The 27531-nt window shown below is 44.4% G+C and overlaps 3 protein-coding genes across 4 annotated transcripts in view; 2 read left to right on the top strand and 1 right to left on the bottom strand.

The window, feature by feature from the left end:
• LOC147448200 (uncharacterized) overlaps window positions 1-2678 on the top strand; it is a 33573-nt gene extending 30895 nt beyond the window's left edge. The window contains exon 2 of the mRNA XM_086524080.1: window positions 2113-2678. Within this exon, the coding sequence (XP_086380206.1) occupies window positions 2113-2599 (487 nt within the window). The 3' untranslated portion in view covers window positions 2600-2678. The remainder of the gene's footprint in view (window positions 1-2112) is intronic.
• Window positions 2679-8400: 5722 nt separating this feature from the next.
• Window positions 8401-27531, bottom strand: part of LOC147448201 (putative protein phosphatase 2C 22) — a 35514-nt gene continuing 16383 nt past the window's right edge. For both annotated transcript variants that reach the window (XM_086524082.1, XM_086524081.1), the window contains 3 exons: window positions 25572-25742; window positions 25274-25485; window positions 8401-9482 (listed from right to left, as the gene is read on the bottom strand). In XM_086524082.1, coding sequence (XP_086380208.1) covers window positions 8894-9482; window positions 25274-25485; window positions 25572-25724 — 954 coding nt within the window. In that variant the 5' untranslated portion in view covers window positions 25725-25742 and the 3' untranslated portion in view covers window positions 8401-8893. The remainder of the gene's footprint in view (window positions 9483-25273; window positions 25486-25571; window positions 25743-27531) is intronic.
• On the top strand, window positions 9489-22544 carry LOC147448202 (uncharacterized). Its single transcript, XM_086524083.1, has one exon. It carries the CDS (start codon window positions 9810-9812, stop codon window positions 10662-10664), a length of 855 nt encoding a protein of 284 aa, XP_086380209.1. The 5' UTR covers window positions 9489-9809; the 3' UTR covers window positions 10665-22544.

A 27531-nucleotide genomic window follows, 5' to 3' on the forward strand; every position in this document is an offset into this window, starting at 1 on the left:
GTTGTGTTTTGTAACATGCACATGTGAGCATTTGTGTTACATTGTGATGTGCCAACGACTGGAAATATTCCTAATTGGGTGAGATTGCCTGGGTATGTAATTTTAGTACATCAAGACACCTGTTGGAGATCAACGCGGTCTGGGTGGGATGGCTAATTTTCCTACTCCGGAATATCAAGACCTTCGATCTGGAATGAGAATATACTCCTTATTGGATGAGATTTTTCTGGGAAGCCTACGACCTAGATATCAAGAGCTCCAATTTGGAATGAGAAAACTGATTGTCTCGTGGAATGTCCCTCGGAATGACCCTTAGAAACTTTTAGCTAACTTGAATTGTTTTGTGGATATGCGGTAATCGCGGAGTGCCACAAACTACTGAGTGCCAAGCCACTAAAGAACGGAATCAACCTGCAGATCCCGACCGAGGGGCCTAAACCCTAAGAGAAGCAACAACAGCAAAAGAAGCTTTACCAACTTATAAAGACTTGTTGTGTGGCCTAATTCTTAAAGAAGTTCCCACCAACTTATGGGACCCCGTCCGATGGGGCCCAAGTGACACAAGACTTCAAAATAAAAGGACGCACACACGCAAATCGTGTAGAGCATGACGACGTGGCAACAATATGGACTTCCATGAATTGTGCTACTGACGTGGTAGTTGTACGGACTTCCGGGAAGTGCGCTACTAACATGGCAGGTGTACGGATTTTCGTAATTCGCGCTGACAGCTTTTGGGCCAAATGCTTTTAGAACTTGAAGCTTGGCTAAGGGCTTTTAAATATGTGCCATGGGCTCAGTCTCTGGTACGTCTCCGCGTGTGAGTGCAAAGGACAGAGTACCCGCTTGTACTGAGTTGAAGCAATACAAAGAAATACAGAAAGGGGCGCCAAGGTTTGGGGCCAGTGCTCTCTTGGGGTGGAACTCGGCCACTTCCCATCTCGTGTGTCGTGCATCCCTTTCAATTCAGTTGTTATTTGAAGTGCTTAAAGTTGTTCAATCTGTTCTTTTCTGTTGGCAGGTGGTGCCCGTCTCCGTTACATCTAGAGGTCTCTTTAGTACACAATATACAGCCACTTCTTTTACCGATTTTGTACGCAGTTTACAGCCACTTCTCTTGCCCCACACGTGAGAGAGAGAGAGAGAGAGAGAGAGAGAGAGAGAGAGAGAGAGAGAGAGAAATGAAATGATATATTAACATCTTCAAAAGGCCAAAATGACCTATGAGACCATCAGATACAAAGTGGTGAATCTAATACAATGTCTGAAGTACAAGTACAAAAAGTACTGAATGTAAAATGTGAAAAATGAAAAATGAAGTGTGAAATGTGAAATGTAGAATAGGCCCTCAATGACACTCTGGGTGTCGTGCTAGAATGCCTCTGATCCTCTGCTGGAGTCTCCGTCGATGGAGTGTGCTCCTGTGTCTCGGTCGTGGTCGTCTCGATCTCCCGAGCTCAGTCGCCCAATGAGGGTGCCTCTGGTATGAATGTGGGTACAACTCTGTGCTGGTGGTTACTCTCCTGGCTCCCTCTGTGCTGGTGGTTGGTCTCCTGGCTGGTCTCCTGGCTCCCGAGAGAGAGAGAGTGGGCGACATTGGAGGATTCTGACCTTGACTAAGAGTTAGGAATGGACCATCTTTCTAGAGAGAGAGTATTTTATTTCAAGATTATGGTTTTTATCCTCTCTTGAATGTAGAGGAGGACAAGGTTAGGAATTTGGAAGGAGACGGTGAGTGTCATTGCCGTTGCTTACAGGATACTTCTTTGAGCTTGTATGGAAGTAGTTGGTTATGCGGATGCCTTTTTCAACTCTACCTTGACAGTATCAATGCCATTTAGCAATGATGATGAGATTTGAGCGTGACAAATAGGAAGCTGAGAGGCTTGGTTATGTCTCTCGTTCCCTTCCTTATTATGGGAGGTTGGCTGCTGCTAGTAGGCCAGGAAGCTGTCTCTCTCGTTCCCTTCCTTTTTATGGGAGGTTGGCTGCTGCTAGGAGGCCTGTTGTTATCTCTAGGCCAATAAATTGTTGATGAGGAAGCTGTGTTTCTTCTTTACTTGCTCCAATGGAGAGCTCGAGCTGTTAATGAAATTATGTATACCTTTGCAGTATACCTTGCCAAAAAGGAACATGCTCGAGTCCGGTGGAAGTTGTGGCTGCTCACCTCCTCTCAAATGGCGGTGACCAGAGCATTGCGAAGGCTCTTCTTTATCCAGGCTCCGTATTCAGAAAGCTGGAGGGGATTGTAGCAGATAATGAGCCTTTTGCTTTTCCTAGTTGGAATACTTTGCTGAAAGATCTGAGAATGATGGTGGGAAACAAAAATGAAGAGAGCTCTGTGGCCAAAATGGCGGTAATTGCTGGTAGTTATCTGTGTGTAATTGGGGCAGTTTTTGCCATCTTTGGCTTGATGCAAGTTAGTGCATGCGGGATGTCGGCACTGCTGTGGTACATATACACTATGGGTGGTAAGGATGGTGATGTCTTTGCTTTGCCTATGTTCGCCCTTGCAATGTTCTGTGCTATTGGTGGGTTGTTGAATTTGGAAGGACTCCTCAAACGGGAAGCCATTGTAGGAAAAGAGAAGCAAACGTAAATGTGAGTTTTATTGATTTAAACATTGGAATATCATGTAAAGTACACAGATTTTGTGCTATATAAGGTCCTTTGGGGAATCAGTGCTTAGTGTCTCCACATTTGGATATCTGAAGTAGGGTATCATTTGTGGTGTAAGGATATCAAGGCCTTGTTTAATGTTCAACCTCCCCCCCCCCAAACCAAAAGTATTGCATATCATATTTGTATAGCCTTTCCATATAGTCCTGCATTCTGAGCCCCTAGCGGTAGAGCTTAATCATACCACTATTCATCATGTTCACCACTCATTGGACAACCCAGAGCGCCGCTTTGTCAGTTAGCTTTAGTATAGTCTTTATTTTCAGTTCAGCTTTTCCTTTTTTTCGGGAGGGCATGGCTCTGTGGCCAAAATGGTGGTAATTGCTGGTAGTCATCTGTGTGTCATTGGGGCGGTTTTTGCCATCTTTAGCTTAACGTGAGTTAGTGCATGTGGGATGTCTACAGTGCTGTGGTACATAGACACTATGGGTGGTAGGATAGCGATGTTGTTGCCCTTGCATTGTTTTGTCCTATTGGTGGGTTGGTGAAACTTTAGGGGAAGAGAAGCAAACGTAGAGTGGATTTTACTTATCAGCTCATTTGAATATTATGTAAAATACTCCAGATATCATATATTGTGCTAGAAGGTACACTGGGATGTTTTTAGACCTTAAGTATTAGGCATGGTCTTAATGTTCAAGCTCTCTCTCTCTCTCTCTCTCTCTCTCTCACACACACACACACACACACACACACACACACACACACACAAATTAATGTGTGTATCAAGCAAATTGAACCAACCAAACTCCTCTATATGCTATTACCCCTGCTTTCTAAGAATATATGCACTTGACAATGGATACTTTCATAGAAGAGTAACACTTAACCACAACAAAGCCTTCTCCAACCTTTTCAATAGGAGTTCATTATGTATATTTAAGCTCAAATATGTATGCACGTATGCATGTACACATGTATATAGGTTGACAATGTTCTGATCATGCTTTTGCTATATGTAGATGATGCAATGTGAGCATGCACACATGCATATAGGTTAAGGTTGTGATCATGCTAATGAAAAATTATGGATGCTCATACTATTATACATAACGTGTCCCACATTGCCCCTAAGTTAAAAAAAGTTGTTTTACTTTGAGAGAGGAGACACCCCCCCCCCCCCCCCCCCCCCCCCCCCCCCCCCCCCCCCCCCCCCCCGAAAACCCCAAAATGTATTGGGATTGAGAGGGCTATCGTGGCATTATGCATGTGTGAATGTGTGTTTGTGATTACATGGTTGCATTATGTGCCAAAGTGTGTAATGCACGTGCTTGCATCCCCTCAAATGTGCGCTATGTCTACATGCTGCATTACGTGTCCATGTGTGCCCAATGCATGTTCTTCTATGCATTATGCGTGCATGCATGACTCCCTTGAGGGATTCACAACTAAAAATAAGGGGATGTCATCCGCGTGCATTAAATGCTCCCTTTTTCATGCTTGGATGTGAAACCACTGTATGTAAAATGCAACTTTTTACAACTCCTGTGAGGACAAGGGTCATGCAACGGATGGTGGCACATGGGCCCCTATTTATTTATACATAGGGGGTTGGATAGGAGGAGTGCCAAGCCACCTTGGTATCAGAGCAAAGGGAGGCGAAAGCTAGGGAAACCATAGCTTTTTGGCATGCATGTAGAGGCATGGTCTCTCTATCCTTCTCGTTTTGAGTTTGACACGCAGGAAAAGCCCCTTGTACACACACAGAACTGCTCCAAATCGAGCTTGCATGGTTTGGGGGGGGGGACTACAGCTCGCCCCAACTCTTTGCCCTCTACATGGTGTGAGCTTTCCACTCATCGACGCCCATCTCTTGCTGCCAGCTCTGTTGAAAGCTATCGTTTTCATATTTGGGATAAAGAAGCCCTTCACAAAAGGTAGTTCTCGTTAAAGTTAAAGCATCTCAAATGAATAGCCCAAAACCCAATATTTATTTTGGCTTTAGGTTTTTATTTTACTTATTTGTCAAATCCTGAGTAGGGCAATTTGCTAAGGCGAGTATATAAGCACCACCATTGTCATATCATCAATTCATTGCCAAGGTTGGTTGGTTCAATACTCTCTCTCTCTCTCTCTCTCTCTATCTCTCTCTCTCTCTCTCTCTCTCTCTCTCTCTTTCTCATTCATTTGGTTGAAATTGGCTTTGGTATCATGGCACCAACCTTGCAAAAACAAGAAGAAAAGGGAAGGGTAGAGCTTTCTTTGAGTTGATTTTGGTCTCCCTCCATGACGCTTCATCAGAAAGGCTTGACATTGTCAATTTGTCTCCCACATTTGGATGGTTGCTGCAATTATTGCTGACATTAAAATGATAACCATGTGAGGTTGGCACAGATATCATTGCCAAACTGTGGACTAAGCACGTCATTGCAAAGGAAAAACGTGAGAATTTGTCATGGAAGAGACGAGCCTCTAGTCAAGTGAGTATGGGTGTGTGTTTGTGTGCAAAGGAGATGGAGCCGACAACAATTTTTGAATTAAAAATGCTATCGGAAAAATGTCCCCCCCCCCCCCCCCTCTCTCTCTTCTCTCTCTGTCTCACTCACACACACACACAAGTACATATATAACCAGCATTGAACCAATTACAAAAAAACGAGGGATACCTATAAACCATGATCAAACCACCTAGGCATACTCTAACCATCATATTGCTCGGCTTTAAAAGGACGGGAACCCTCCTCCTTTTCTTCCTCCCATGGGTAACCACCCATAATACAATGCTGCATGATCGTGGCATTTATGCCTCTTGATATTTACCCTAGCTTTCACTCTCTCTCTCTCTCTCTCTCTCTCTCTCTCCCTTGTCCCTACTGCAGCTCACCCTGCACTCAAGGCTACCTGGCACTAAATCTTACTCTCCCCCTCTCAACCCCCATTACACTAGCAGGAGCGGCCGTAGCTACTTCTTGAAACTTGCAACCACTAAGTATTGTAATCGTGGGGCTTTCTACCACCTTGGGCAAGATTGAAGAACCGAACCTTATAGAAGGACCAACATAAAAGAATGGTGTCACTTTTTATGATGATCATTGGGACACAAATTTTTTAAAAAACTTTGTTAAAACTAAGATGTTTGGAAGTAGTATGTTCTCTTCTCATTTGGCATACTAGCTGAGGTACGATGGATTTTGTAAGCCCAAGTAGACTGATGTAATGTAGTTTTGCTTAAATAACTTAGCCAAGTTTGATACCCTTAATTGTCAAATGGAATTTGTTTGTTGAGAGATGTCTAAAGCTTTTTGAAAAGACTAATGAGATGTTATAGGGATTAAGACACTTGGATCAAAACTGGTATTGACCTTTTGATCAAAATAATATGTATACTATTATCAATTTAAGGTTTAATAAAATATAGGAATATTTAGAAACCATACTTACAAATATAAATTTTTAAAGAAATCTTTAGGACAATAAAACTTTTTTTACAAAATATTGGAATATGAACACTTTGGACAATGGTTTTAATTTAAAAACGTTGCAGGTTAGATATGGATGACAACTAATATAGTTCATTGACACCTGTAATACACATCCAAGGTTTTAATTTAAAAACGTTGTAGGTTAGATATGGATGACAACTAATATAGTTCATTGACACCTATAATACACATCCAAAGCTAACGTATTTGTTGACTTGTTTGGATGGATGCAAGTGAAAGGACTATCCTTTTTTGGAAATTTTTTGGTCGAAAGCTAATGTCTGTCCATGATTACACTTGCTCCTACTACCTAGGAAGTACTTCTTTATTGAGTCACTATATACTTGAATGAGGCTTCATTCTCATAAGCCATGTACAAAGATAATTCTAAGACTGAGTTGTTTTTGTACTAATTATTGCCTTTTCTCTAAAGCCATCTGTCTTCTGAATGTTTAAGTCCATTTGTCTTATTATTCAAGTAAAACCAGCTACACACATACTCTCTCTGCAATGTGAATCCTAGTGAAACATCTAGTTTGCAATAGAGTAGAAGCATCCAAGTCAGAGAAGAACAAATATGAGGTTGTGGGTGGAGATTCCCCCTCTAGCTCCCCTCTTGATATTTAGCCAACAAATTTCGGTATTGAGCTTATGTGTGTGTGTGTGTGTGTGTGTGAGAGAGAGAGAGAGAGAGAGAGAATGACCTCAACCAACCTCTCCTAGCTGATCTCGATCAAAGCTTCTCTCTCTCTCTCTCTCTCTCTCTCTCTCCAACTTGCCACCAAGCTAACGTCACTCGATCAACCTGACTGCATAGGAATGCGCCATGTAGATGAGACAGCACACTGAGTTGGTAATGGCTAGATTAAGGTGTGGTCAAGAGAGGATTGGAGGAGAATAGAAGGGACTCGAGTAGCGAATAATGTGTGCACCTCTACAGTGAAGTGAGCTCCTTGGGCAACTTCAAAGATAGGATGGGGATGAAGTCAAGCATGGTGGAAGACATCCTATCCATGAGGACCTTTACCTCTTGTCTTGCCTGGTTTTGAAACTTAAAAGTGAAAGCCCAAGCGATGATAAAAAAACAAAAAAACCAAAAAAGATTTGCAAGTCAAAGACCCCATAATGCCAAACACTTCATTTGTCTTTCTTTTGCAGACAACTTGAGGGACACTGGTCCAACACCTAGAGATGGAGGACCTTACATGCTTCATAATTAAGGATTTTTTTGACGAGTAGCAGACAGGGGAGCAAGATGTCAATGGGCTTTTGTTCGATCACCTTCTCGTGAACTAGGGGGGAGAGCAATGCTAACAGAAAATTACGTTAATACCTCACATTTTTGAAGTACCAATAGAACAATTACAGGGGCGGGCTCTACAATATAGGAAAAAAAAACCCCACTTGCCTTTGTTGGATAGATTCTATGTGTGAGCCCCAAACATTTATAAGGCCGGTTCCAAAGCTATCCACAAGAAAGCAGAAGAAAGCATCGGCGAGGTTACAATTACAAGAACACAATAGTGCAAGTTTTATTATTGCTCCTATGATAGATCAGAATATTTGTATATAAGCACAATTTTCCCCCAATGAGAGCAGGGAGACTTGCAGTGGCTATAATTTTAACAGCCTGGCACACATCTTAACGCAGGTAAGATGCCAGTTCATTTTCCTTTATCGATCAAAGCTCGGATCGAGCTTACAATGAACAAGGTTAGCGAGGTCTATATTCAAACTCGTTAGACCTCACGCATGAAGTTCCTATTCAACAGGCAGACAGAGTCCTAAGAAATACAAAGGTTTCCAGGGCAGTGTCATCATAAAAACAAACAGCACGTATAAGAAACCGGTCCGTTGGAAACCAAGTACTTCATGAAAATATAGACAACGTGCCAAATAGAGACTTGGGTCGTCACTTGATCTAAATTTTTATCCTATTCAACAGGCAAATACCATCAAGCAATTTATTCACAGAGCTCACAATTAGAGTAACTTGTTTAAAATGAGTGCCAAACAACCCAGAATCGCATTTAGAGTAGGCAACTTTGACTGAATAACACTAGCAGCATAATTGGCACCCCATCAGCGACTGGCAATTTGAATTTAAGATCTGTCTATGTAACCAAAAATTATCAGGCTTGGTACAGTGGCTATGAAATCAAAATGCACAAACACAAACAAGACAAAAATGTTTACAGAAATTCATGCATACATACGCTACTCCACAAGTTCATACGCAGACACATAAATAACCACACAAGCAATATTACGGAACTTAAACATAACAGCCAAGCCAAAATAGTGTGAAAATTCCATTAGTCCCTTTCCATTATTAAAACGGATTTGTCGCCATTATCGATTAAAACCTCACATTAAAGTGGACCATGAGTGGATCCAGACAGAAACATTAGATCCTGTCATAGTGGTCTTGGTTATAAAAGGAAAGGAGGAAGAGTTGGTCTGTTTCTGCAAAAGTTGATCTGTTCCCATCAACTGCAAAAAATAAACCTTACATGCTGGACCCCTCTGTCTTTTTGTCACCATATAAATGTGAGCCGCGAGATTGACCTGATCAAGATGCAGCTATTCTAAAAATGTCAACTCTCCTCGAACAATCCCATGAGCATAATTGCAAAAAAAAATCAATGAGCATCCTAGCCGCATATGGTACAATTAGCAACCTCAACAGCACAGCCTAACGAGGGCATTTGCGTGTAGTCAAAAATAAGGATATTCTCACTAACTGCACCACTTACTTATTCAAACAAGTAGACCTACAGTATATATTTCCTTCATTGAATGCACCCCTCCATCACTTCCTGTAGAGCAGTTGACAAGCTCTGTAAACCTTCAGCAGATATGCTTCTCTTGACATGTGTCAGCATGGGCAACGGTTGAGGTGGTGGAATATCCCGAAAACAAACCGTCAACACGGTAAGGTTGTCATTAGTATCCCTCCGAAGTGCTTCCTTAATAAGCTCTTTGGAACACTGAAGAGGATCATTGTGCTTTTGTAGGTGCCTTCGAGCAAATTCGACTGCATTCGCACTTGTAAATACATCCCATAACCCATCACAGCCTATGATTAAAAATTCATCATCTTCGGATAAGCAAACTTCATGCATTTCAGGCATTGCAGTGAGGGGCCCCTCAGCACCATGGTTAGTCATCTTTAAGCCATCAATATGCCAGTCTCCCAAAGCTCTCGCGACAGTGAGCTCTCCATTAAGATAGCCAAAACTATCAACAAAACCACCTGAATCTTCAATGCGCTGCCTCTCTGATGCTGAGCAGGCCTTGTGATCTCTGGACACATTCACAGCCTTACCACGTTTGCATAGCACAGCTCTACAATCTCCTGCATTTGCAACAAGTACCTTCCTGCCAAAATTTAAAACAAAACTCTCTCTCTCTCTCTCTCTCTCTCTCTCTCTCACCCACCCGCCTGTAGCTGCTGCACCAGTGCTCTGCCTGCAACCAGGTGCTGCCCCCGCCCCTACACACACACACACACACTCACATTGCACATTGCACTTTCACATCACACATTACCCACATTGCACATCCCCCCCCCCTCCCCCGTATGTTGCCCCCTCATTGCACATTGCCCATACACACCTACCCACATCCATAACCCTATCTTTCATCACGACTCCCCTCAACACTCGAGTCACGAAAGACAACGGAACAAATCAAGAAAGCTCCAAGATGGTAAAAGGAGGAGTGACCAAGGAGGAATTAGCCAAGATGGACGACAAGCTCAATGCCACAATCAAGGAGAACAAGGAATCCGCCATCAACACTATCATCAACCGTCTCTCCAAGCTCGAGAAGGAAGTGGAAGCCTTGAACAAGGAGAAAAAGGAATGGGTCAAAGAAAAAGAAGTTAAAGACGAGGAGACAAGGAAGGAGCTCGTGATGCGGAAGGAGGCCCAAGAAGGATGGAAAAAAGAGGAGGAGATGCAAGAACAAATGGCCATCCTCAAAGCTTCAATCGCATCCCTCACCCCCCAGGAAGGTGAAATAAACAATGAAACCAAAGAGGCCATCAAGGAAGAACTCACCAAAGCTCTCACCGAAAGCTTGGAAGACAAGCTCGAGGCCACAAAGGAAGGGTGGGTAGAGGTGGTCAAGAAGAACCTTAAAAAAGAAGCAAAAGAGGACGCTCACAAGGAAGAGGCCCTCCTTGTACACACCACACTCGAAGAGGAGAAGATGCGGCATGCCCGCCGCCTAAATGTACGAGTCACCGGCATGGAAGAAGGGAAAGACTCCACCCCTGAGAAAGATAGCAAAACCCTATGTACCAAACTTGGGTACAAGATAGAAGACCCAACCCCCTTCAAGATACAAGCTTGGAGAGCCGGTAAAGACCCAACCAAAAAGAGGCCCCTCGTCCTCCAATTTCCATCGGAAGAAGCTTCATCTGCAAGAGGGTCATCCTACCAGGCCTCACGGGGGCACCCATCTACCTTGATGATGACCTCACACAACAAGCACGCAAAGAGAGAAAACGGGCCTCCTACCGAGACGATTGAGTCATCATTGATAGCAAGGCCGTAGCATAGGGACTCGCGGCTTACGGGACAATATACGAGGAGATACACATGGCAGTTTGGAACTGCAATGGCTCTCTATGGACACATCCAGGGAGACTAGAGGAGGTGATGCATGACCGAGACATTGTTCTACTCACAGAGATACATGCGAGTCCCAAGAGAGGCCTACCTCAAATACAGGATTACCAATGGGAGTCTCTACACAGGAAGTGCACACGCCACAACACTTCTAGAGGATTTGGCGGAGTAGCAGTCCTCTATCGCCGCTCACTTCACAGCAGGATACAGATAGTAGCCCGCGACCCAGAGGCACGCTACATGTGGATACGGATTGAGCTATCGGAGGAGCACACTCTATACATTGCCATTTGCTACTTCGCACCTAGCAGTTCTAGTTTTGCACATGCAGGAGGAGCAAGGGTAGAGGAGACCCATACACATGTAGGAGAGGAGGAAGATGATACACACTCACCATATACGTGTCTCAAGGAGGGGATCTTGGAGTACTCCAGACTAGGGGAAGTCTTCCTTATGGGGGACTTCAACGCCAAGACACAAAGTAGACAGTGCGACATCTACAACTTTGATGACCCAGAGCTACTCTCCACCCCAAGGAAAGATCCGGACGTACGGACGGATCCGTAGTGTAAGGAAATTTTTTGGCTTTAAAAAAAAACCCTACGCGAGGAGCCTTATATTTTTGCGTGGCTGGGTTTAGTTTGAGTGCCTTATTTTACTGGAGTTTGTTTGCAACAGTGACCTGCAACCTGCAAAGTCCATCTGCAAAGCCTTTTTGTGCGTGTTTAGAAAGCAAATCTTTTGTCTCTCCCTCGCACATTTCTTTGTGATTCTCTCGCGATAGCACATGCGTTTTAGTCACAATGTCATGTTCCTACTGCCCAATGTGTAGGTCCACCATGCCTCGCAAACCCAACCCAGTTTGGAGCGCACACACCAATGTCATTGCGGTGGTAAATACAAGAGGGCAAGCAGGATCAGGAACACGCACTTGGACTTGCAAATATTGTGGAAAGCAAAAGACAAGTACGGTGACGCGTGTGTTGAGGCACCTTACTAGCATCGCACTACTGGCCAATGCGGAGAATGCAAGCTTGTTCCGCGAGAGATCAAGGATGCTTTGATTCTAGAGCACTACCCAGGAGGGGGTCTTCCCTCGTCCAAGGGTAAGAAAGCAGATGAGGCAATGCAGGATGCCTTGCAGGATGCATTGTTTGCAGATTTTCCAGATGCACATACTCAGCAGGAAAGGGACGTTAGCAAGAAAAGGGCTCGTTGTTCTCAAGATGTAGATGAGGATACAGATCAAGGGACACGCATGTATATGCAGTCTACTTTGCCTTCACATGTCCATGCACAGTCCTGGGTAAAAGAGAGGAGAGAGAGAGAGAGAGAACCATCTCATGCATGCTAGCAAACTCCTTGTGAATTCTCTCACCCATGTAAAAGCCTTGCTCAAGGCCACATGTGATTGTCTCTTCGTATCTCGCGAAAGCAGCACAAAGCTTCTTATTAGAGTGCCTTTCAATAGACTGGTGTTAGAGAGTCCCCCTTTGAAACATAGGACTTGTTAGTACTAATGATGGAGCCCCATACTTCACCTTTGACTTCGACTTTGCTATTCCAATCATTAAACGTTTTTTTTTTTTTTTTTTTGGGGGGGGGGGGGGGGGGGGGGGTGGGGCGGGGGGAAAGAGAGAGAGAAAGAACTCGCGTATGTGTGTGTAAGATGGAGAACTTGCCACATGTCTTCACTATGCAATTGTCTTTACGTGTTAATCGTGTTTCGAAATGAAGTGTGTGTATGCGTGCCCACACACATACACATACACATACACATACGTTTTGATCGTGTTTTAAAATGAAGCACGCACACACACACACACACACACACACAAATATAGAGAGAGAACTCGTATATGTGTGTGAGATGGGGAACTAGCCACACGTCTTTACCATGCAATTGTATTTATGTTTTAATCTCGTTTCAAAACGAAGTAGAGCATAGTTATAAGAGGAGATATTGAGAACGGCTTCTATTACCGCGGAATAACAAATGGGAAATGAGAGAGAAAAAATGTGTGCGATAATCGATGCGGTGATAGCCGCGACAATGGTTTCTTAGCAATAAGCGCGGTAATAGATGCAAAAATGTATCCGTTGCTATTACTGTTGTCGGGGGATTTTATGTTCGCGAGTTGAGCCGGGTCAACACCGGTTTGCTTGCTGTCGGAAACAGTGAGAGAGAGATGCACAACACAAGAGAATTTTCTACAAAGGACACATTGGGGACCTTGAATTGACACTCTCAAAATTTGAATAAAAAACTTGACCGTAGTAGGCATCATGTGCACTTGAATCTTCTGAGACTATGTGCGGAAGTACGAACATAGAAGCAATAGGAGAGCACGGGTGAAGGCGCACATCCTTTCTCCCGTCTTTGCTCTTTCCCTTTATTTACTTGCTTCAATTCCCTTTCCGTGCTCTTCTCGACCACCTTCTCGAGCACAAGCTTAACTTTTACTTGCTATTTCGTGTTAAGGCTTCCCTTGTAATGGCTAAAAAGTCTCTTCTAAACTCCTCGTTGTATGTGAATCCTTGGCATCTACAAGCAGGAATGTCTTTGCATCTGCAACATTATCATCTAGAACCTTCTTCACAACCTCAGGTGTGAACTCCTTTCAGTTATTAAAGTTTTCATCAACTTCATATACACATTAATTCTCTTCTTCTGCACATCTCGTCTATAACCGCGCAACGGTCTTACCTTGCTTGCACTTGTGCTATAGCTCTTAGCCCACATTCATCTCTATACACCTCTCAGTGGCTCAAGCCCCAACCTCGCTCTCAAGCTCCTCTCGGCCTTACTTTTCAACAACACTGTAGCCTTCTTTTCTCTCGTCGCTGCTCGACCCCTTGCAGGCTCACAAGCGAGCTACTCCTACCAACTTCAACGCTTGTTGGCAACCCTTGTTGGCCTTAAGCTTCTCTGGTTGCCACTCGTCCACCCCTCAGTTTTGCGAGCACTGTTGAAGAACATGTATCAACCTCTCCTCGTCCTTCTCCTCCTGTGCCACAATCAGCTCCTCGTCTGTTTTGCTGCCAGCCGGCTTGACAACGTCCTCTCTGGCCTCGTTCTCCTTTTCTTTCAGGCTCGTCTCAGCCTCCTCTTCAACTACGCTGCCCCTCCTGGTCGTCCTCGCCAATCGGAGTACCTAGACAGGATGTTCACTGAGGATGAGCAATTGGACCTTGACAACGAGATGAGCAGCTACATGAACATCTGGGACCGTCTTTCTTGAGGAGTGTGTCTTTGAGGCAGGAAGCTACCAAGCTTCCCCTCACTTGGTGGCAAAACTATGGAAGAGCCGGGCTTCCAAAATTGTGCAATCTTGTACTACGTATTCTCTCAAAGGTATTCTAATTTCTCGCATAAACCAAGCAATGCGTACTATGCTCGGGTGTTTTCGTGGTTCTCATTTATTCCTTTATCTTGTGTATATGTCATATGACATATGTCTATAGGATTGCTCAGGTGGTGCTTGTGAGCGCAATTGGAGCGCCTACTCTCTCATACACACAAAGATTCGAAACTGCTTGAGCACTATGCAATTGGAGAAGTTCGTCTATTGTCCAGCGAACATGAAGCTAGTGCGTAGTTTTCATGCTTAAGGGTCACCCAAGCACGAAAGTCTTAATAATAGATCATTGCTACACGAGTCTTGGTTATGAGATAAAAATTAATACTTGGCTACTTAAACTTTTGAGGAGGTAGATCCGACTCAAGTGAAGATGGTTCCAGACCCTACTGCACAGGAGATAGATTGACAGATCAGGTATGAGCACGAGGAGATTCTTCGAGAGCTTCATAGTGAGCTTGAGAGCGTGGATCGGCGGGTCACTAGATCACGAGCACGAGCCCTGGCCATCCCTCTTCGCCAGGAGGTTGCAGATCCAGAGAGAGCACAACGGGAGAGCATTCGCAGAGGCAAGCTGCATGTGCGTAGTAGTCGTGGTCGAGCAAATGAGGCAGTGCGTCTCATTCTGACTCAGGAGGAGGATGACCCATTTGAGCTGCTCGAGGCAGGTGCTTCAAGAGATCCCACCATTGTTGAGCCAGAGTTTGATGAGGAGAGCAATGTCTTGACAGAAGGAGACATGGCCTCCTCATCTTCAGAGTCTGATAGGGATGTTTGAGTATCTTGACTGCCATGTAGTATGTAGTATGTACTTTGCGGCTACTAGCATCATAGCATGCTTCCTAGTTTACTTTTTTATCGAGTCAGGACTCGTGCTTTGTTCCACCTTTGTTTATTGTGGATCAATCATTGGATGTACTTTTTGTTTTATAGATTCTATCATTTTGGTCTTTTTATGAGAATCGAGATTATGGTTTTCCGTTTATGAAGTATGTCATACCAGTACTTTAAACTTTTATGTAATATGAATTGTATCGCAGTTGCCTTTCGAGTCTTGTTTGTTGCATAGTGTGCAATCATGCAATGTGTAAATCAAGATCACTACGAAGTTCTTTGTAGTTTGTTATACTTATGAATATACAATCAAGTACAGACTGTATTGTAGGTTTTTGGCTTTCAAAAAAAAAAACCACACGAATTTTACGTACCTAACAAGTCAATTCGTTCGGTACTACGTACAGGACGTACCAAATACGTACCGTACCTTACGTACCTTGCCACCTTGGAGAACATAGATGCAGAGAGGACCTCCTGAAATACCACCACACCCACACCATATGGGAGACACATACTCCGTTTGGGATCACAGCACCGTCTCGTCATCTATAACGGGATGGCGCAATGGCCATCATCTGGAGGCTTGACTTGCATACCACCATCGGTATCTGACGGGGGTAGTACAGTGGATTACATTATCAGCCTCAGAGAGGCAGCCCACCTGCTCACATCCTTCACCATCCCACCACTATCTATCGGGGCTGACCACGCATACCTTGCTCTCTCTTTCACTGGTTCACCCATTTCACACACACCACCCACACCCACACCACACACTACCATACATTTCACACATGAGCTTGCCAGAGTCGATTCATCACATGTACATGAGGGGATCTATGCTCTCGACCCAGATACACCACTCTCTACACTCACTAGCCAGCTCTCCGCAGTTCTTCACACTTCAGCCCTCAGTTGCTTCCCACACACTACTCACAGTGGCTGACCCCTACCCTCTGGGACGATGCCCCAGAACAGATGGTATGACAGGGAGTGCAGAGACTTATACAGACAGCTAGGGCTCGAGACGAGCCTTAAAGGAGATCACCGAGAGCGAGGTCAGGAGACAGATGAAGGCCATTACACACCGTAAACGGCGGGCCTTCGAGGAGGCGCCAGAGCTTGAGCTATACCATCTTCTCAGTACAGACTGCGCCACAGCCTACTACTCGACTGGAGGACCCTCAGACCTGGCATAACTATATCGAGCGCCTATACCAGATACCTGGGCAGCCACTAATCCCAAAGCCATCCGACCCTCGACCTACCACCTCGACTTTCTTTACATCTACTATGGTGGAGAGGGCCATTCGGCGCCTACAGCACAGCCGCTCAGCAAATCATACCGGCCTACAGAGCGAGCACCTAATCTATGCGGTAGACACAGCACGTCTCTTCAACCGCGCATTGGTTGAGGGACTACGAGAGCAGTGGACTATGCACACGATTGTGCCTATCCACAAATCTGGCGACACCCTGGATCCAAGGAACTACAGGACTATCATGATTGGCCACACACTGGCCAAACTATACAGGGTAGTTCTTGAGGCAGAGCTTAGCACACATGCAGAGGCATCAGGGATACAGCTATTAGGACAGGCAGGTTTCAGACGCACTTTCTCGACTATCGATCACACTTTCGTGCTTCGCTGTCTGATAGACGGAGTGAAGGCGCGGAAGAGGAGACTCTACTGCTGCTTTGTGGACTTCCGCAAGGCATTTGACACTATCCCCAGAGACAGACTCTTTCAATGCCTTCAGGAGCTACAGATACCCTCTGACACGATATGGGCCATTCATTCTTTATATGCACAGGTCACAGGTAGAGTGAGGTGCCCTAGTGGACTATCGGATCCCACTGCTAGCACTATGGTGTGAAGCAAGGATGCCCTCTCTCCCCGACTCTATTTGGTTTCTACATCGACGAGATTTCAGGTTATATCCTACGAGCAGGCGAAGCGGGCTCAGATTTGGCAGGTGTACTACTCCACATTATGCTCTATGCTGATGATATCATCCTTGTTTCTGAGACACAGGAGGGACTATAGAGCCACCTACGAGCCTTAGATGATTTTTGCACACACAGAGGGCTCACAGTGAACCTTGGCAAGACCAAGGTCATGATCTTCCGTACCTCCAGGACAGTTCGTAGTAGAGCAGTACTTACAGCAGCAGTAGGCGAACAGGTTGAGGTGGTTGATTCATATGTATAGTTGTGGGTGACTTTTACTGGCACCACTGGTAGATTTTCCATGGCCCAGGCAGTCCGAGACCGGATTAGACAAGGATATGCAGCGCTGGCCACCTTAGAGCGCAGATGCCATCAGGCCCACTTCCAGGAGCCCCGCACCAAGGGGTGACTCTTTGACACTCTAGTCACACCTGCCATGATGTGTGCCGCGGCAGTATGGGCACCAGGACTATCAGCATCTCTATGGACACAAGTAGAGCGCCCACAGATCATTACGATCTCTCGTTTGCTCCACAGCAAACACTCAGTACCACATGACATCATCAGAGCAGAGCTAGCCACACCACTCATGCTAGAAGAGACCTTTTTTCAGACAATCTGTTTCACTCAGCGCATGCGAGAGCTTCCACTAGACAAACTCACCCGTAGGGCTTTTGAGGCATCGATACAGCTGCATCAGGAGGGTGACACGAGGGCATGGTATTCACAAGTCATAGAGTGGTTTACATCCCATGGCTTGGACATCACAGGCCTACCTCCTTTTCAGTATGATCCTAACTCTCCTCATATACGCCTCTCACACACCGAGAAGAATCGTGTTCTCAAAAAGGACCTCTGGCAGCTCTCTCTCTCTCTCTCTCTCTCTCTCTCTCTCTCTCTCTCTCTCTCTCTCTCTCTCTCTCTCTCTCTCTCTCTCTCTCTCTCTCTCTCTCTCTCTCCGTGTGTGTGTGCACGCGCGCGCGCAATAAAAGTGGGGCTTTGACTCTTTGCATTACATAAATTCGACCATAGGTCCAAATGGAAAAAACCCTGAAAGATATACAAGGAGATCATGGGGAAAAATCCCAAATCAAACCACAGGATACATCTAGGTTAAAGATACTCTAATCAGGTGGTGAAATGTAGCCATCTGGATTGTGTTCAAGTCACAAAAATCTGAAAGCTCTATCCACCTCGGGCGATGTAGCGAAAACCACAAATTGCATTGTTGTGTATCTAATTGATATAAAGCATCCGTTGTAAAAGCCTCTTGTACCAGCTCACAAAAGCGAAGCGACTCTGAAATCCCAAAGCCGTGCCTCCAAAATCATCCCCATCCACCGACATTTCCTGATGATGTACCCCAATAAAGGATGCAGATCTACAACACAACCAAACTGTAAGAGAGGCAAGAGGGACCCACTCATTGTCCACCTCAAAAGCCAAGGGAAAGTACCCAGATGAACATCGCTCTAACCGAACCAACTTCCCTAAGGCCTCTCTAAACTAGCTATCAAATGAATCTACAAACTGTCTGATATCCATAAAGTAACTCGCATCAACCATTGTCTCATCTTGTATGGTATCATAAACAGCCTCCTCGTCCAAAAGGAGTCATGTAAAACCTAAACTTTGAATCTGATCATGGGAGCTCTCCCCGGACCGAGAAAAATCTCACGTGCTCCTAACAACTGCAGGAAAAACGTGTTAACACATAATGACCCTCTCCTCAAAGAGACATCTAGAGATCTCCATGGACCAACCGCAAAGAACTCTATAGGCAAGATCTACGATAGCGGGACATTTGCCGCATATGCGAAGCATGTTAACAATCAAAATCCTCTACAAACTCTGAAGACTCTCTCCTACTCTCCCTTAACTACCTACTATGAGAGGCACTTGCGACTCAATCTCCAAGAGATCCAAAGTTTGCTGGACTAGCCTATCCTGAGGCAGCACAGGCTACTCCTGGACTGCCATCGACTGTTCGAACTCCTCTATCCCTATATCCAATTGCTCTAGTACCTCCTTTCAATCCTAATCTAGTAACCTCTCCTCCGGAGCCTCCGGAGGTATGTCTAGGGGCTACTCTACCTCTGCCAACCCTTCTCCCACTACTCGTCTAAAAACAAGGATAGGTTGTTCTCTCCTTGCCTGTCTCTTACCTTATCTTTGTGTATGATCAACATTGTGTTGTTGTTGAGCACTACTGCTACTGGCTCTCCACAGGGCCTTGAAGCTGTGCACAACTGGGAGCTGCTCTGGTTGTCTCCTCCTACAACTCGTCCGCCTCTGCAATCGCCCTTTGCAGTCGCCCTCTAGGGCAATCCCTCACCAAGTGCCCCATCTCATGGCATCTAAGACATTGGTTCGATTTGCTGGTAACCACAATCCTCTGCGAGTGTAGCACCCCTTTCCACTCAAAAGTGATAGTATTTGAAAAGACTGTGGGAGGGGTAGTAGCCACCTTTATAGATGGCACAGATGTCTGGATCTACACTAAACGCATGAATGGTATGCCAAAGATAGAACTCGTCCTCCTCGACATGCCTGGCAACCAAAACTATGCAGGCAGCTTTGTAAAAGCTATATTTAGTGGATACTTTGGGGCCTGACATTTGTCCTCAAAAGCAGCTAATGTAAAATCGTCGTACCACATATGCAGAAAAATCGATCAGTCTCCGAAGCCGAGAGGATTGGTGATACTTCAACTTCTTTGGCGACAGTCACCAATCTTTGTTCATTTGAAGAGGCTACCTTCCGAGGCTCCTCCAGAGACATCCAAGATTCTTGCCGTCAGAGTTGCTCGGAATTGGATTCTTGATAGTTGTGCTTCAAGGCACATGACACCCTCAAAGGATCCACTTTCGGATACGCACCGAAATTGTGGTTCCATTTTCATTGGCAACAAATCGGAGATTCCAATTCACAACGAGGGTACCATGGAGTTGATTCCAGATGGCAAAGGGGATACGCATACCTCCAATGTTCTTTATGCTCCAAAGCTCATATCTGTGCACGTGCAAGTTAGACATGGAGGTGATTTTCACAAAGGATGCAATGTCCATTTATAGCATGGTCTCTACAAGCTCCATGCTCTTTTTTCAGTGACTGGCACTAACACACGTGATTTATGGCATTATCGGTTTGGCTATTTGCACATTGATGCTCTTCGTCATGCTTTTCTTGCCAATTGATTGAAGGATAACCAAATGTTGAAAGCAAGCATGGAACATGCATTACTTGCATTCGTGGGAAGCAACATAGAGAGGCTATTCAGAAGCACTCCACACGCCGAGCTGGATGGTTCACAGCGACCTTTGTGGACCTATGGAGACTCCGTATTTGGACAGAGCCCTTTACTTGAAGGTGGATGATTTCAGCCGCTTTACTTGGGTATATTTCCAAGCACACGTCAGAGGCATTGGATCTTTTCAAGAACTTGCATCTACTCCTGGAGAAGCAGTGAAGTGATGAAGACAATTTGATCGGACAAAGGTGGGGAGTTCACCTCCAATGATTTTATACAGTTGTGTGCGGACCATGGCATCAAGCAGGAGCTTGCGAATAACTACGATGGAGATGGCGAGGACTATGCCTGAGCATAGAGACCTGTCAAGTCTTTGTGGGAGGAGGCAGAAGCAACAGTTGTTCATGTTATCAACCAGTCTCCTACATCTTCACTTGCAAGGAAGACTCCCTTTGAGGCTTACTTTGGTAGAAAGCCGAATGTCTCTCATTTTCAGATATTTGGCGGCAATGCATTCGTTCATGTAATGAAGAAGCAGAGGGGAAAGTTTGATCCCAAGTCCAACAGAACGGTTTTTGTTGGCTATGATAGTCTTTCCAAGGGATATCGTCTTATGATCCACTGAAGAAGGATGTTGTTCTGAGCCGCGATGTGGTCTTCGACGAGCATATTCCTTCGGACGGTGTCACAAATTGCTAACGTGTCAAGTCAATGAAGAAGGAAGCCAACTTGTAGATCCCGACCGAGGGGCCTAAACCCTAAGTGAAGAAGCAGAAGTGGCAGACTGTACGGAATCTCACGTTTCGCGTTGACTGCTGACGTGGCAGATTGTACGGAATCCCGCGTTTCACACTGACTGCTGACGTGGCAGATTGTACGGATTTGCGTGATTTGCGTTGACATGTGCTAACGTGGCACTGTACGGATTTCTGTGATTTGCGTTGGCAAATTTTGGACAAGATGCTTTTGTACCAGATGCTTTTGAGTTTAAGGCTTTTCATGTAAACTGCTGTTGGGCCTAGGGCCTTTGAATATGAGGCCATGGGCTCATTCTCAGGCATGCTTCTAGACGAAGGTGCAGAGGATGGAGCACCGGCTTGTACTCAGTTATTGAAATATAAAGAAATACCGAAAGGGGCGCCAAGGTTTGGGGCCAATACTCTCTGGGGTGGAATTCCACCACTCCGTATCGCTTGTCGTCCCTCTCTTTCAATTTCAATTGTTATTGAAGTGCTAAAAGTTTGTTCAACCTGTTATTTTCTATTGGCACGTGGTGCCCGTCTTGTGATAGATGGGACTTCTGCCTCCAAGTCTTCCATAACAACCCTTGATTTGCCTATCCTCGAAGATCCTTAAGATGATGTTCCTCTTGAGGTCAATAAACCCTCTTCTACAATTCTTGTCCCTTGAGCTTCACAGGAGAATGCACCTATCCTTGATAATGCAGATGACAGTGGTTCTCAACGTGGTGCTAACAATGAGGAGAATGTACCAATAGCTCCTTCTTCCGGGGGCAAACCCGACAAGTTATCTGAGTGGCTATTGGAGACTTTGCGAGATGCAATTGCTTCAGATTTTCCACCAGATTGGCGTGATATCGGTACTACACAACCGTCTCTACGATGGTTCTTTGGATAAGCACAAGGCACGTCTTATTGCCAAGGGTTTTTCCCATAGACATGGTCTACAGGTCGTGGAAGGCTCTCTAAGCCCTAAAGCAAGCCTCTCGAGCGTGGTACCAAAAGATAGACTCTTCCTTCCTACGGCACTCCTTTCGTTGTTCTTTACAAACCCAAATTTGTATATTTTCAGTGAAGGGGGATTGGGGACTCTTTTTATCCTCTATGTGGAGGATCTTGTGATTACAGGTAGCCATGAGCACCACATTTGCAGCACTATAGAGACCTTGGCTAAGGAGTCTGAGATGAAAGATCTCGACTTGCTTCACTACTTTCTTGGATAAAAGACATGGTAGATGCTATGTCCAAGGGTTTTAGTCCGATGGTGGCTCTAGTATCTCCCATGGGTAGTGGGCAAGGGCTATTTTGTGGCTGTGCCCGGCCATACCTGAGGTAGACGTATACCTTCTCGGCAATGTCATCCACGTGTTGTGTCCACTCAATAGGCTAACATGAGCCAAGGCCCCTGTTCCTAGGGTTTCGTGGGGTCATAGCTCTAGTGTTCTACAGTGTCCCCTCTTATATGTACAGTTTTAATCACTTTAAGTGATATTTCATATATTTATAGAGGACAAACTCATAGTCCATATACAATAAAATCATGGGAAAAAATACCCATCATGGAAGTGATCATAGATTATAGGAATGCCCATGTCATACAGTGTATGGTCATACGGATACAAGAAACAAGAAAAAACTAAAACAAGTTTCTAGTATCCGGGATATATATCTGGGAGTTTAGAGGTCATATTGGGAAACCTAGTTTTTTCTTGTTTATTGTTTTTAGTACTTCCATCATAACGTTTCTCACTAGTACTAAAAACAATAAACAACAAAAAACTAGGTTTCCCAATATGACCTCTAAACTCCCAGATATATATATATACATGCAAATTTGAAGGTTATGAGTAGATATTGTTCTAGCTACACTCGCCTAAGAAATCAGTAATTTTGATAAAACTATACTAGTTACATTAGAATGGCTTTGATTCATGTTGGATTGGAAAAAACAATTATCCTTATATAGTAAGCTATATGGGATATGAGGTGCCCCAAAAATCACAAAAGAATCCCTTTATGTTATGGAATCCACCTATGCAATCCAAATTGCCTTAACATTTCAATAAAGCCACCAAAAAATCATAAAAGTGCAAGATTTGGCCAAAAAACAAGATTGATAAATTAATTAGGTCATAGCTTCTAAATTGAACATTTGATTCTTCTTAAAAGTATGAAAACATGTTGAGAACTACCAAGGCGAGTCCTCTACAATGGTGGAGAAGCTCACAAACTTTGAAAAAATGACAAAAACAAGACACATTTTTTCACACAATTTAGGTTGAAAAATGATGTGCAAGAGTAAGGTTAATGGTGAAATTGATCCACCAAAAAACTATCAAGTTTTTTTCAGCTCATAAGCAACTTTATGAATACATAGCACTAAAAAACATGTTTTTAAACTCCTCAAATAATTCAAGCAAAATGGTCACTTAACAAGATATTAAAGTGTCATGACATAAAATGTCCATTACCAACCTAGTGTTAAAGCAATTTTAGAGACTAAGCCTTGAGTCTTCGATGTCTGTGCCCACTCCCTAGGTCATTTAACCTGTATAGCCCGAAGTCATGCCGTGAGTTGTAGATGGTTTCTATGGTTTTTAAGAATTTTTTTGGAAAAACACACCGTACTTATCCAAAATGTACACTGTAGTTATCCAAACTTTACAATCTAATTTGAAATACACTATTGTTTTGTACGAAACTGTACCGTACTTTACCGGACGATCGTATCGTATGGTGCCAACTATGATACCCATATAACCACGGAATGCATCAAAGCATAAGATACTCTAATCATGTAGTAAAGAAGCTCCCTAGCTGTAAGGGTCCTACACAAACTTGCCAAAAGCTCTATCCTACCCTAAGCTCTAGCGATGTAGCAAAACCAATAAACCTTGTGATGTGCCTCCAACATCAACTGCATCCATTCCATCATCTCTACATGTGGCAAACCAAAAAAGGATCCAGATCTCAGACAACCAGATTGTAAGAGGAGCAAAAGGGACACATTGATCATCCACCACAAAAGCCAAGGGAGGGTACCAAGATGTACATTTCTCTGACCAAACCAGCTTCCCCAAAGCATCACTAATTTATCTCTCAAACAAATCATAGACAGTATCCCTTGTCCAACAGATATAATGTAAGACCAGTACTCTAAATCTGATCATCTCTGGACCAAGAAAATCCTGACATCTACAGGCCATTACAAGAAGCACGTTTCGGCACACGTGCATTTGGCCCACTCCTTAGAGAGACATTTGGAGGAAATGGGCAGGCAAGATCATGGGTAACAGGACATCTACCGGCGGTGATGCAAAACCTCTTGAATAGTCAAACTCCTCAGCCAACTTAAAAGACTCACTCTCTTGCTCACCCCTAATAGTGCCTATTGTAAGAGGCACTTACCACTGGACCTCCAAAGACTCCAAAAGCTACTGAATCGGCATGTCCTAAGCTGATCCTGAGATGCGTCCGAGCCTCATGCTCTATATATCTCTCCAACTATTCTGGAGCATTCTCTCAATCTTGATCTGGTAGCCTCTCCTCAGGAGGTCTATCTGGGAGCTGCTCTTGCCTCATCCAACCTCTATCTCACTACCTATCTATAAAGAAGAATAGGCTGTCTCTACCCCTATCTACCAGCTTGTCTCTGTCTCTGTGTCTGCTCATCAATATGCTGCTGCTGAACACTCTGCTACCGCTGACTCTTACCCCTCTGATCTCAATCGTGCTGACGCGCTGGTCCTGCTGCTGCTGAACACTCTGCTACCGCTGACTCTTACCCCTCTGATCTCAATCGTGCTGACGCGCTGCTCCTGCTGCTGCTGAACACTCTGCTACCGCTGACTCTTACCCCTCTGATCTCAATCATGCTGACGCGCTGGTCCTGCTGCTGTGCAGAACTCTAATGGGTCTGTTGTGGCTGTGAGGGCCGTCCCCTCCTGCGACTAGTCTCTTTCATCTGTCGCCCTCAAAAGAAATCCCTCACCAGATGCCCCATCTCATGGCATTGGTTCGGTCTGCCCATAACCACAATCCTCTGCAAGTGTAGCATCCCTTTTCACACAAAAGTGAGTGTCTGGAAACTCTGTGAAAGGGCTGGTAGCCAGCCACCCTGATAGATGGCATAGATGTTCTCAACCAGCTAGTGTGCCTAGTAATACACCACAGATTTCAAAATATATAAGCATAAGAAGGCCAGAACAAGTATATACTTAATGAGACCGTTTACTATCAGAATGCCTCATCTAATCAACAGACAAATGACTTGAGAAAAAGCCATACGAAACAAAACATCTCCTGTTTTTTAATACCAGAAACATTGCCTCTAATCTTAAATGGAGTATTCACTTTGAAAAATGGTGGGAAGCCCTACCAGAACTTGCTTCAACTAACCTTCCCAGAATAAGTACCGCTAGTGCAGTTGTACCAGAGCAAAGCCGTTCATCTAGTTCGCAAGCTTTGGCAAATGCTTTATCTGTTCGCAAAAATGCCTGCTTGACAGCCTGGTCTGCTGCTGAAGGAAATGAAGAGTCTTCCAATATATACCTTAGCAAATGATCTCTCACAAATACTGCAGCATGCTTTCCACCATGACCATCAAAAACCTAAATTTTTGCAGACAAAAGAGGAAAAGAGTCCATTAAAGGGAGGAGAAAGCAGGAGGGGCAACGAAGAAAGGGATAGCGCTCACCCCATAATAAGCTCCATGGCCTCCCCCTATGGCTGCAATATCATTAACAATTACATGTGTGTCTTCCATTTGCCTTCGAAAACCAATGTTCTCCCAGCCTCCTGATCGAATCAGAGGCACATACTCACTCGGACCATTGTTAACACCATTCATGTCCACACCTAACTTGTCCTGTATCAGTGACACAAATAAAAGTAAAAAAGAGTGAGGTAGCTTACAAGATCCACATAGATGATAAGTCAATAAAAGAACGGTGTGTGTCAATAATACAAACAACTCAAATACACAGGCAGCTTAAATTCTGTGAAAGACTGTACTTCAATATAGGGGAGACCCTCCCTTATGTGCACCGATATCATGAGATGCCAAACTATTTTCAACAGAAAAACTAAGGAGTCATAAATCAAACAAATTTAAGATAATCATTCAAATATTCCCGTTTTCATACTGACTTGTCACCTGAGAGATGATTGAATATAACAATAACGAGATTTAGTAGATCAAGACATCCATGAAAAGATCAACGCAGTATGGATGTGATTGCTAAATAAGTTATAATGATCATGATTCTCATCTAATATCTCGACGGAGATAATGATGTGAATGTTCAGTAATTGTCATCTTTGTGCAAGTGTTGGATGTGTGCGGTCTAGTACATCGGTACTTAGAATCAATGTCTAATGAGCTAGTTTTTGTCCTATGTCTGTTTTGTAGGCGTAATCAAGTGCAAGTGCTTGCTGTGTGCAGTCTAGTACCTTGGTACTTAGAATCAATGTCCAATGAGCTATTTTTTGTCCTATGTCTGTTTTGTAGGAGTAATCGAGGGCGATTACAATTCATTCAAGAGAGGTATGACACAAACTGATGATGTCCTAACTGGCAAAACCCACTCGAGGGGCCTAAACCCTAACAAAGAGAAGCAAAGGAAGTTGTTACCAACTTACTAAAGATGGCCAAGGTGCCTAAAAGATAAAGAGGGTTAGGAATTTAAGATCCTAATCCTACCAACTGACAAAACTTGGCCGAGGGACCTAAAACCCCAATAAAGAGGAGATGCTAACGTCACGAGTATGGACGGTCGGAAAACGCAAAGGCTATACGGATGGCCAAAAATCACCGAAGCATGAGAGGGCGTCAGCTTTTGAACTAGAGCTTTCCATCGAGCAGCTTGTGGGGGCACCTAGCTTGTGGGCCCTTTGTACTATTTATTAGCAAAGCCTTGGCAGATTAGCTTGGGAGCATCGCAAAAAGATAGGACCCTCGGACATTGTACCTTTGAGAAGCAATAATAAACAGATACCGAAACGGACGCCAATCTTTGGGACTCAGAACTCTCGTGTCATGTCTCTCTCTCTCTCTCTCTCTCTCTCTCTCTCTCTCGTGGTTTCAGTTCAATTGTGTGCAGTTTCTCACTTGTGTGCAGTAGATCTTTGGCTTGGAGTGTCCAAGCTTATTACAAAGTCTCCCACCCGAACGTCCGGAGGATCATCGCATCAACCTCGTGGAAGGAGCGCAGCCTATCAACAAGGCTCCCTACCGTTGAACAGATCTCAAGAAGAGGAGCTAGAGCGGCAACTAATCGAGTTGGTGGCCAAGGGATTCATATGACCTAGTGTAAGTCCATTTGCTACTCTTATTTTGTTTGTCCGCAAGAAAGATGGGTCTTCTAGTTTATGCGTAGATTACACAAGTGATGGCACTAAGATGACAATCAAGAAGTTCCCTATGCCTGGCATATACCTGATAGGCTCAATGGGGCTAAGGTTTTCAGTAAAGTTGATCCCAAGAGTGTGTACCATCATGTAAGAGTATTCAAGGTCAGCATCTACAAGGATGCCTTCAAGACAGCACAAGGGCAGTGGGTCCTGGGAGTGCGCTATTATGCCTTTTGGATTGACGGGAGTCGTGCATACTTTAAATCGTCTGATGGTTGATCGTTTTGGTGACATGATTGGTATAT

This window comes from Adiantum capillus-veneris, chromosome 11 (assembly GCF_014529385.1).
Source record: "Adiantum capillus-veneris isolate H3 chromosome 11, ASM1452938v2, whole genome shotgun sequence".
In the NCBI taxonomy this organism is placed as follows: Eukaryota; Viridiplantae; Streptophyta; class Polypodiopsida; order Polypodiales; family Pteridaceae; genus Adiantum; species Adiantum capillus-veneris.

What these genes read in the sequence shown, in the direction of transcription:
- LOC147448202 (XM_086524083.1), top strand. Translation starts at nt 9,810, where the DNA reads ATGGTAAAAGGAGGAGTGACCAAGGAGGAATTAGCCAAGATGGACGAC.